The 11,136-nt window shown below is 43.7% G+C and overlaps 1 protein-coding gene across 8 annotated transcripts; it reads left to right on the forward strand.

Moving 5' to 3' along the window:
• The first annotated feature begins 4,274 nt into the window (after positions 1-4,274).
• On the forward strand, positions 4,275-10,446 carry LOC133904805 (protein FAR1-RELATED SEQUENCE 5-like). 8 transcript variants are annotated; one of them, XR_009907502.1, is made up of 7 exons: positions 4,277-4,743; positions 5,189-7,372; positions 7,456-7,586; positions 7,679-7,759; positions 8,580-8,771; positions 9,612-9,670; positions 9,851-9,975. XR_009907502.1 is itself a non-coding variant. In XM_062346358.1 (6 exons), exons 2-6 carry the CDS (start codon positions 5,191-5,193, stop codon positions 10,002-10,004), a joined length of 2,646 nt encoding a protein of 881 aa, XP_062202342.1. In that variant the 5' UTR covers positions 4,275-4,743; positions 5,189-5,190; the 3' UTR covers positions 10,005-10,446. The 8 variants fall into 8 exon arrangements, 5 of the variants coding, with proteins under 5 accessions (XP_062202342.1, XP_062202346.1, XP_062202347.1 ...); XM_062346358.1 differs by lacking the exons at positions 8,580-8,771; positions 9,612-9,670 and adding an exon at positions 9,108-9,205 and having other exon boundaries at positions 4,275-4,743; positions 9,851-10,446; XR_009907501.1 differs by lacking the exon at positions 9,612-9,670 and having other exon boundaries at positions 9,851-9,988.
• Positions 10,447-11,136: the final 690 nt, after the last annotated feature.

The following is an 11,136-nucleotide window of genomic DNA, read 5'->3' on the forward strand; positions in this document are numbered from 1 at the left end:
TCGTCATCATACTGTTCTTCAACGGGCGCCGCGGGGAGGGCCCATCGGGCAGCCACCGAGCAGCCCGGCGTGCCTGCTCGGTCTTGTACCCTGACACAGTAGGGCAGCAGGCGGGGCGCCTTGGGCTTTGCGATGTTATCCCGAGGCGCGCCGGATGTCTTGCGATGGGACCCGTGCATTAAATGCCCCCACGCCTCCCTGCCAGGCCGTGGCAGGGACTGACAGCAAGCGTGGAGGAGCAGTTGGAGGTGACAGGCCACGTGCCCTCTTAAATGCAGCATCGGGCCTTTCACCGGTTGACACCTCACCGTTGGACCTCTGTGGGGGCCACCGACGAAGGACTTCTGAGGCCGTCAGGGAACCGAGTGCTCGGGAGTCACTGTTCACAGCCCTGAGCACTCTCTCCCGGATATGCCTTTTCTTGATCCTCGGGAAACCGAGTGCTCGGGGGCCACTGTTCACGGCCCCGAGCACTATCTCCCGAAACTGACTGTTCGGGTCCTCGGGGAACCGAGTGCTCGGGGGCCACTGTTCACGACCCCGAGCACTCTCTCCCGGAACTGACTTTCCTTGGGTCCTCGGGGTACTCGGATGCTCGGGGGCCACTGTTCGCAGCCCGAGCACCCCCTTCCCGGTACTTGGCTTTTCTGGTCGTCGGGGGACTTGAGTGCCCGGGAGTCACTGTTCACAGCCCCGAGCACTCTCTTCCCGGCACTCGGTTTTCTCGGGTCATCGGGGAACTCGGGTACTCGGGGATCACTGTTCATGGCCCCGAGCACCCTCACCCGGGACTTAGTCTTCTCGTACCTCGCGGAGGTGATTCCGCGGGAGGGCACCACGTGGCAAACTGCTGATCTGGCCTCGAGACTCGGGGATCCCTGATTCCTGTGTCACCGACACTAGGAGAGATGCTGTCCAATTTCTGTACCACCGCGTAGACTGCCTCCGCCCACCGTCTGGCGTCACTCCGACCCTAACCTGCCACCAATAAGCCCCCAAACAAACTCGTCGTTGCGTGTAGAAGCCCGGCGACCATCCGCCGTCGTGAAACCCCGGCGGGTGAGTGAAACCCTGGAGGATGTGAACGCTGGAGAATACGTCGGACTATTTCTTGCAGAGAGGTTGCAAAATGGTTGTCTAGTGAAGATGCACACACCGGATGGTCCGACAATGAGATGATAGGCATGCCAGACTAATATTTTAAAGAGGATGGAAAATAGCCGCACTAAGGAGTTGAACATGATGGATGGTCCGATGCTCAAAGAGGATTGAACATCGGAACATCCAACATTCACATTTTTTGTGTGATGTCTCTTTGAACAAATATTTTGATTTCTACTAATTGGAGAAGGAGTTAAAGATATGTGTTTGCTTATCTTGTGTTGTGCAGGTGATGGATGCAACTTGATGGCCAACGGTAGGATTATCGAGGCTAAGCGGGGTGCTTGGTGCCAGACGATCAAGGAGGTCGGATGGAGTCGAGGGTGATACTAGCTGTACGTATGAAGGTCAAGTAAAGCGTGTGAATGTGGATGAAGACGGTGTGTTGACAAAGTCAAGCGAAGGGGATATCGGTGCAAGTGATAAGGCGGTCCAAGGGATCAGGAGCTGGAAAGACTTGCTGGCGGTTAAGATCGTAAGATAAAGTACACGTATCGATATCAAAGCACTTGCTTAAGGTGTAACCAAGTGGTTGTGAGTCACGCTTTGAGAAGCGTGTAAGGCGGTTTCGTGGTTTAGCTTCAAAACCGTGGAAGGATGGAGTGCACGTGGCCTCATTGTGAAGCTTGCTTCGAGGCGAAGCTAAGTCATGAAGAAGTCATAGCCGTTCGATGGACGAAGCGAAAAATAAACCAAAATGCCCCAATAATAGGTAGGAGACTATTGGAAAAGAGTGTTATTTTGAGAACAAGAAAAGTTAAGGGCTAAGCTACCTCCCTAGGCCTATAAATAGAGAGGTAGAGCTATGTGAAAGCTTTGAGGCAACCACTTGAGTTTGTATGCTAAGGTTTTGGAGGAAATGAGAGATTAGAGTTTAGCCTTTATAATAGGTGAGAGTTTTTTTGAGGAAAATATCTTGTAATCTGCCTAAAAGATGGTTGACCTTTGTAAGAAATGAAGTGCATGTTTCCTCTGATGCTTGTGTTCATCTCCTTCTAGTTTCTTTCTTTTGGCTCCCTTGCTTTGTTACGAGTTTTTTCTTTTTGGCTATGATTTTCGTTTTAGTTGATGAGCTGAAATTTTCTTACCTTAGGAAGTTATTCTTCTTATTGCTAGAGACATAAAATTCACATTCAAAATTGGTCTTGAATTCTCTTGTCTCTAGATCATCAACTTGAAGAATCTTTTCTTCTGATGATCTTTTTGTTGGATCAAATGTTTTTTCCTTCAAGTTGCTATCTTTTGTGGTGATGACCCGTAGAATGACTATCAATGGAAGCTAGGGTCCATGTACATCCATGAGAGCCATATTCTTCTTTGGAATTTTCATAGCATTTTGTTTCTCTCTGGTTTTTGCTGCCACTCTTAGTTTTGAGGTGCGTTGGGTGATCAAAATAGGAGAAGATCATCAGTTTCAAAAGAAATTTGTGAGATATCTATTCACTCCCTCTAGTCGCCATTCTCGGTCCTACAGATCTGACACCGGTTAAGCCTCAATTTTGAATTAACCCGCTACACACTAACCGGACCAAAGAAACACTTATCCGACCACGAAGACAATTGATTCCATCTATCGACAAGCATCTAAGGACTATGAAGGGGTCACCTTTATAGCAAGGTCTCAAATCAACGGTGAAAATCGGCGAACTCGTAGAAAATTTCCTTTCTTCACCTCCCTCCTCCTCCTACTTCTTTCTTTCCTACCTTTTCTTTTTTTCCTTCTTTCGGCTAGCACCTTCCCTGCTCGCTCCCTTCCCTTGCCGATGGCCTCCACCAGGCAGCCAGGAGGCTGGGCACAAGGGCGACTCATCACAAGGGCGCTCGGGGCGACGGTTGGCTGGCTGTGGGAGCGACGCGGTAGGGTTTGACTGGGGCGGCGGCAGGGGGCCAGGCCGGTAGGAGGCGATCGGCGGTGAGACAGGGTTCGGGTGGGAAGCGGGTGGCGTCGGAGCGGTCTGGTGGGGATTGTGGGTGGTGACCGATCCCACCCGCCCTTATCCATTTCTTTTTTATATTTTATTTTTCTCTCATCTAACGATTTAGATTTATTGGGATCGCTACATATTCATCAAGCGTCCAAACGAGGTGTTTGGTAGCAAAATAGAATCGTCTCGATGAGATATAGACATTTGCGGTCTTCGATCATCCATCTGAGCAACGGTTCAAAATGTCAAATTTTGTACTCTTCACGGGTCCCGCAATCAACATAGGACTTTGGTCCGGGTATTTGACGAGGCAGGAAGTGGCATAGGGGAAGGGTGGGTGGTTGCGATCTGAGCAGAGGCTGCAATGGGAGAAGTAGTCTAAGGGCTCGTTTGGCAGGGCTCCAGATTCTTCTAGAAACGTTTCGGTTTCAGATTCTTCCTGGAAACGTTTCTCCGGTGAATCACCCTCAATTTTCTGAAAACGTTTGGCAGGGATTCTGGATTCGGATTCTTGAAGAAAAATGAACTGAGTGATTCTAGAAACGGGTGAAACACCATTTTGGGTGATTCTCCTCGTAGTGTTAAAAATGAGAAACGTTTCAGGTGATTCAAGGTGAAACGTTTCACGTTTTAGTGCGTTTGGCAGAGATTCTAGAGAATCACCAGAGAATCTGAAACGTTTCTTGTAACCAAACGGGGCCTAAGATTATGTTTATTTTTTGCTTCTGGTTCTACTTTTGCTGCTGTCAGAAGCCAGAATAAACGGAGTTCTGGAGAAATGACTTTTGGAGAAACCAGAAGTTTGCTTCTAAGGAAAATGAATTAAAGCTATGAAGCTCGCTGAGAGACATTTTTCTAAGAAGCGATATGCTAAAAAGCAAAAAATTTATTGTAGAAACCAACAACCTATTTCAAAAACAACTTTTCAGCATAGTTTTTAAAAAAAATCTAAAAGTAGAAGCCCATACAAATATGCCCTAAAGTTTGTTAAAAAAAAGACTTCTACCATTTCTAAATTTCCCGCTTCTCATTTGCCACTCTAAAGCTTGACATCCATGGTTTTTTACACTCCCAACTAACACAATCGTCTCTCTCTTCATTCTTTTCTTAGAAATTTCTATTATTCTTAAATCTTAGCATTTTAACCAATATCCTAGTGTCCCTTTCACCCCTGCTCATTTTCCTTTGACCGGACCGACCCACCACTTCGGCACTCTACTTGCCGCAGCCGGGTCCGATCCATCCCAAGCCACCTCCCTCTCCCGGCTCGAAGCCCTCCCGACCGCCGACCAGTTAGGGCGTCGTCTACGGCGGCTTCACGTCCGGGAGGAAGGGAAGCCACCAGCGGCGTGCATCTGAGCAGCAGCCGAGTCACATCTTCCCTACGCTCCCGGCGGCCCTTCGTCGCTGCCGCCGGCCGACGCTGTGGCCAGGAGAGGCCCACCGGCCACCGCTGCCCCTCTCTCCCTCCTCCCGGTATCGCTGCGGCAGTCGGCCGTCCTGCCGCCGCTCCTCTGTCCTCTCGCTCCTACCGTCAGGCGACCTGGCCCGGCCCGGCCTCACTCCGGGTCTGCATCTCCTCACTGCGCGGTCCGCCGCTCGTCAGTCTTCTTCCGGTTGATCTGCCGCTGCTGAGGCCTGAAGTGCCAGCCTTCAGGTTTGCCAAATTGCAATTCTATTCAAATTTCAAATTAGACTATGCCGGATATTTTGACATTGCTATTCTATTCGAGTCCCAAATGACACAATATAGTGTGCTCCTGCCCGCCGAGGTCCTCACTTGGCACATTCATTCATTTCAATTTAGCTATAGTTTGATATAGTCATTTTGCGATGGTTTTAGCCTCATAAATTAGCACCTGGTTTACTCGATTTTGGATCGACTACTGCCATAGAAGCTTGATAATTGAAGGCAACGCTGGTGTGTGTTTTCAGTAGGTTTCATCTCCAAATAGTCATGCGAGGGTTTGCATAAAATGGTTCAGATTCTAGTGTCTCAATATCATTTGTTGCATCCATCATGCCTTGTATTCTTTGGTAGGTCTTTCATATGTTTCATTTTTCTTGGTGTTTGGACCAATACACTGCCTTTCGTGCTGCAGTGATGGAGGGTACTAGCATTGCTATCGAGATTGATGGGGAGGCCATCTGTCTGGACAGTGTCGGAGATAATGAGCATGAAGCTCAGGAGAATGGCGAGATGCAGCAAATAATTTACAATGCTGGAGGTGGGGAGCAAGTGGCCTTTGACAGCCAAGAACAGGGAAGGGAGGAAGATCCTGCGGGAAATGAAGAAGAGGACAGGGAAAATAATTCTATAATTCCAAGCCGTGAGGAGTTGACTGAAGAATTGCGGAATAAAGTTGCATATAGTGAGGAGGAAGCTTATAGGCTGTACTGCGACTACGGGCACCGTATGGGCTTTAGTGTCCGGAAAGGAAAGCAGTACTACTTTACAGGGACCAAAACTATCCGTACAAAAGATTATTACTGCTCAAAGGAAGGTATGAAGGATGACGAGCAGCTTACGGAGGCAAACTTTAATAAGCCGGAGACCAGAACTAATTGCAAAGCGATGGTCCGTTTTAGAGTTGATTCTGAAGGTCAGTGGCGAGTTATTCAGATAATTCCTGAACACAATCATGAGTTGGTTCGGCCTGAAGAGGTGCACTTACTGAGATCAGTGAGGACTCTTTCAGTTCCAAAACCTGGTGCGCTGAATGCCATGGTGAATGCTGAAATCCAAGCAATGCATGACAGTTTGCATATAAATGAAGATGGTACAGAATGTCACAGTCAGCTTAGCATCCGTAGTTACACACTGCTTGAACCAGAGGACTCTGAGGCCCTTGTTGGCTATTTCAAGCGCAGAACAAATGAACAAGGTATGTTCTATTGGGATGTCGAAGTAGATCAAGAAGGCCGAATGACTAATTTCTTTTGGAGGGATGGGAGAAGCCGGCTCGACTATGACAGTTTCGGAGATGTTGTGATATTTGATACAGCATATCGTACCAGCAAGTATAATATGATATGTGCCCCATTTGTTGGCGTGAATCACCACTGGCAAAATGTCATGTTTGGCTGTGCGTTTTTGTTGGATGAATCCTCAACATCTTATGAATGGTTATTTAAGTCATTCTTGGAGTCAATGGGTGGTCGTCCTCCTAAAACAATCTTTACTGATCAGAATGAATCTATCTCCAAGGCAATTGAAGATGTTCTTCCTGGGACACGTCATTGTCTTTGTCAATGGTACATCGAAAAGAACCTGCAGTCGCATTTAGGTACTATCAATGCTTCTGGAACATTTCATAGCATGCTTTCAAAGTGCATGAAAGAATGTGAGTCCGAAGCAGAGTTCAATGAAGCATGGGCAATGATGCATCATGAATATAATATGCAGGAACACCAGTGGCTCACTGATCTGTATCAGCAGAGGCATAAATGGTGCACAGCTCTTCATAAGGATGCATTTGATGGTGGGATTGAATCGTTGGATAGGAGTGAAAGTTCAAACAATGTTTTGAGAAGCATTAGTGATATATCAACTTCACTTGCCACTTTTATTCTTGAGTTTGATAAAATCGTAGGGAGTTGGCGTAAAAATGAATCTTTAGAGGACATTCGGTGCAATCAGACTGCTCCAGAGTGTACAGTTAAGCATAGTAGAATTTTGCAGCAGGCCGCTGAAGTTTACACACATAATGTCTATAAGTCTCTTGAAACAGATTTTCTAGATGGATGTGGTGCAACTTCGTACCAGGAAGTTCAATGTAGTGAAGCATTGTATAGGTTTGAGTTCATTTTGCAAAGAAGTGGTCCAAAAGTTTGGATAGTTTTCCTTAACACATCTACCATGGACTTGAGCTGTAGTTGTAAAAAATTTGAGACCATGGGCATACTTTGTTCACATGCTCTAAACGCACTTGGTCTCAAGAATATCGATAGGATTCCTGAAAGGTATATTTTAAAGCGATGGACTAAATATGTTAGAAAAGGAACATATCCATTTCCAGTTGACGAGTTCGCAGAACAAGATCGCACAAAAGCTGAGTTTGCATATCGTAACAGAGCTATGTGGTTTGTGTATGATCTGCTGATGAAGAGCAAAAGTCATCATAATACAAGAAAACTTATTCTGGATGTGCTTGAAAATGGAGAAAAATCACTGGGAAATGTATGTGAACTTAAAAGATTGCATATACATCCCTCGGGAAAAGAGAAAGATGGAAGTAGGGTTGAAAAGAGAAAGAAAAAATCAATTAAGCCAGAGAAACATTCAAGTAACTCCTCTTTTACTTTGTGTGCAAATTTGCTTCTGCAATGATTAAGTTCGTTTTAATAAAACCTCTGATTTTTTTTATAGGAAATGTAAAACAAGTGGTTTTGCCCCAGCCAGCTGACCTGGTTTTTGTCGATCCACCAAATCAAGATCAATATTATGCAGCAGAAGATATTGCATCAAACTCATCTATTGGTAGACCTTTCTTCTACCAGGTAGTGGTCCTACCGTGCTTTCTTTATGAATATTATTTTATTAACTACCTCCAAATATGTTACTGAATTCATGCACCTTATATACTTTTTAGGGATATCCTACTACTGGTGTTTCAGCAAGTCAGATTCAGGGGCATACAAATATGCAATCTGTGCCCCAGTGTGCATCACAGGTACTTCATAAACTTTCTACTCTATATCTTATCATAATTGAGGGTATCCTGTGCTAAGAAGTAGATACAATTGGAAGCTGGAAAACATTCCTAGCGAAATACAATTAACTTGATCACTCTTAACATTAAGCAAATGAAAAACATGTCATAAGCTAATCTGGTATCTTGGCTTCTTTCCTTCTATTTTCGAACTTCCAAAACGTACACATAACCTGCTTCTAACTAATTATGATGACAGACTTTGCAGCAAAACAATAAGGTGGGATATGGTAACAGGGCTATTTATGATGTTGTAAGCTACGTTGGTTTAGTTTCTAGAGATCCTCGACTTTTTTAGAGAGTATACATCCTTGTTTCCTCACTTCCTCAGTTGGAGGATTGACCTTGGAACAGAGATTGTATAGTGTGTTCTACTGTTAAGTCATCACATCAAATAAGAGGTGGCTCTCCTGTCAAAAAGAAAAAGAAAAGAAAAAGAAAAAGAGGTGGCTCTTGTCAGTGCCATCTGCACTGGTGTTGCCATGTTGTGCGAAAAGTAGAAAATATGATTAATGTGCCCTACCCACCCCAGTTGACACACGCCAAAAGGAAAAGGAAGAAGATCTAAACTTTCCTCAAGAAAATTCAGTAGTTTTTTTGTTAGCACTTGGTTGTTCCTATATAACTGTCATCGTGCCACAGAATCTAAATATTCTCGAAATAGTACTAAGTGTTGTTGCCTTTTTTTCTGTTCATGTTTTGTACTGGTCTCACCTAGTTGCTTTAATGCTTCACACTTTTATTAGTTTAGTAAGTTTAGTGTATTTATAAATCGTGGCAGGAATATTCAGCATATGGCGCAGTTCACCCACCATCGCAATTTGGTGGTGGAAGACATTTCTGAAAGATGAAGTATCATTGATGTGTGAATATCTGAAGCGCATATTTCTTCTACTTATTGTTGTATGTGAACAGTTTATTGAACATCCTACCTAGGCAGTAGGCACCAACCTAAGCAACTACGCAGAAATAGGTCTCTCTCTCTCTCTCTCTCTCTCTCTCTCTCTCTCTCTCTCTCTCTCTCTCTCTCTCTCTAAATGAATTTGCTAATTGATGTGCTAGATGTAAATCTGTCATTCACTTAATTGTACGCAATGGATCAATGGAAGCATTGTACAGTATAAAACCAGACAAAATTAAAATGTTCTATTTTCCTGGCTTCCCATATGTAAATAATTCTCCAAAAACATGAAAAAGACAAAGAAATATGTTTTACTGAGTGAAAAGTAAATATTATCGATGTGCTAGCGTCATAACTGGCTGGGTATTAAATGAGAAATGCATTATAATTGAACCCTCCACATGCTAGGGATTACACCAAAATCAACCACCAAGTGCTTCACTTGTTCGTGCTGTTGAAAGCGCCTTTCCACTGAAGCGTGATCTTAAGGAGCTTACATATTTTGGGTACAATTGTCTCCACTTCAATAATTTTTGTAGTTGTTTAAGGATGATAAATTGTCTGATCAATAATTGTTTAAAAGTTTGAATTCGGAAACTGAACTGAATCATGGAAACTTGTCTTAATTGGAAGACTGATTATTTTTCGGTCTGGTCATTTTTAGGAGCACACATATTTAAGCAGCAATGGTTCAAGTGATATGGTTCTGTCTAAGCTTGAATCACTGATAGTCTTTTGAAGCCTTGAGGCATACAACCGATGAATAAAATTACATCTTTTTCTCATAACAATACCATATTATGCTCCACTAATTTTATTCTCCACTGTTGCTTATAGTTTTCAATTGATTTTTATTGCATCTATTATCTTGTTGTCATCTTACCATTCCTCATGTTCACATTTGCAACTGAGATGACTAGAGAGCCGTGCACTCGTCCAAAGCCAAGGTTGATGGTGCCGGTAGCTGGCATGTGAGTTTTTTAATATTTTAGGACTTGAGTCGGTTTTGTCAGTAGCCTGTGAAGTTCATGATCCCACTTGTCCCTGCTTATGTAACTTCACCATTCCATTGGGTATTTGGATGAGTGCGATTTCTCTAGTTCAGATTAGAATGATTTGGATCTCATTAGCGCTTGTTTCAACTGAAGCAGTATACTGTCAAGTGTCAATACAACCCATCTGTCTGCACTTTGCGATGATAACAGTCGAGATTCTAGCACGACGGGCACCGTGAGCTTGTTCGACCTTTACATGAGCTTCATGGAGTGTACATGGAGGCTTGAGGAGGGTGCCGCCATTTCTTGAAGACTACACGCTGTTCTGTTCAGGCAGGATTGAATAATATCGAAATCTGACACTGAAACAGGCTTTGAGTTAGACCTGTTAATCTCGTGGGCTTATTCGATGCTCTGTTATAACAAAATCTGCCGCTGACGTAAATCTATCGCTTGCTTTTCCTTGGATTTGAGTAAATCAAGGGGCATAGATGGAGGGACACTTCCATACGATTTTCGTTTGAGGGGGCGGGCATTAATTCTCCATGTACCTACCAATAAAATTCCCCATGGGTTGGTGGGGAACGTGCCTTACAAACGGCTCATGAGTGTATCATTCATTATATAAGGGCATGTGTGGTTGCTCATGTGATTTAGTCTATGGAATTTAATGAGATATGATGCGGAGATGTAATATGGTATGTTTGTTTGGCTGTATATGTTTAGTCTAACTGAGAAGAGATAATGTTTGGTTGCGTGCGAGAGTATATATTAAATTATAAAGAAATTTACTTTTTCACTAAATAACTTAGGGTTAGAAATATTTTTATAAATTAATACATCACATGATAAGAATATTAGTGATTTTTTATTTTTAAAATTTATTTGAGATATAAAAAATTATTAAAAGTTATAAAAGTAGGATTCTTTGTATTGGTTTAGTTTTTTTATCAAATTAATTAAAATAGGTTGTTTGTGAGTTCTAGTTTGCTTATGAAAACGTTTAGAATTTTTATTTACTCTTGTACTTATAAATAAAATTGAGAGTTAAATGAAAAAAATACATATCTACACCATGCGCACGAGCGAGCCAAGTCCGGTGGAAACGGATTCGAAATCCATTTTCACGGTGCCTAACCGGTGGTTTTTTATGGGTGGGGCCTAGCTGGCACATGTGCCTAGGCAACCAAACGTCCGTTGCATACACGTGTGGGGTCTGGCCACGCTCAGCCAACTAAACAGGCCATGAGAAAGAACAATCTATTTTCTCAGCCTCATAGCACTCGCATGTACGAAATGGATCAACATGCGATAAGTGATTTTTACCGGCACAAGCACACCAGTTCCCCTACCTGATGATGGTGGTGATGATGAGCAGGAGCAGGAGAAGGAATATGATCCAGCCAGCAGTGATCTCCTAACAGCAGGAGATTGCCTACCAA

Source organism: Phragmites australis, chromosome 22 (assembly GCF_958298935.1).
Source record: "Phragmites australis chromosome 22, lpPhrAust1.1, whole genome shotgun sequence".
NCBI classification, from domain to species: domain Eukaryota; kingdom Viridiplantae; phylum Streptophyta; class Magnoliopsida; order Poales; family Poaceae; genus Phragmites; species Phragmites australis.

Excerpts from the sequence above, each read along its gene's own strand:
- LOC133904805 (XM_062346358.1), top strand. The coding sequence starts at position 5,191 with ATGGAGGGTACTAGCATTGCTATCGAGATTGATGGGGAGGCCATCTGT. Across the intron at positions 7,373-7,455 it reads TAAGCCAGAGAAACATTCAA|GAAATGTAAAACAAGTGGTT; the intron begins GTAACTCCTCTT and ends TTTTTTTTATAG. Across the intron at positions 7,760-9,107 it reads TGCCCCAGTGTGCATCACAG|GGATTACACCAAAATCAACC; the intron begins GTACTTCATAAA and ends TCCACATGCTAG.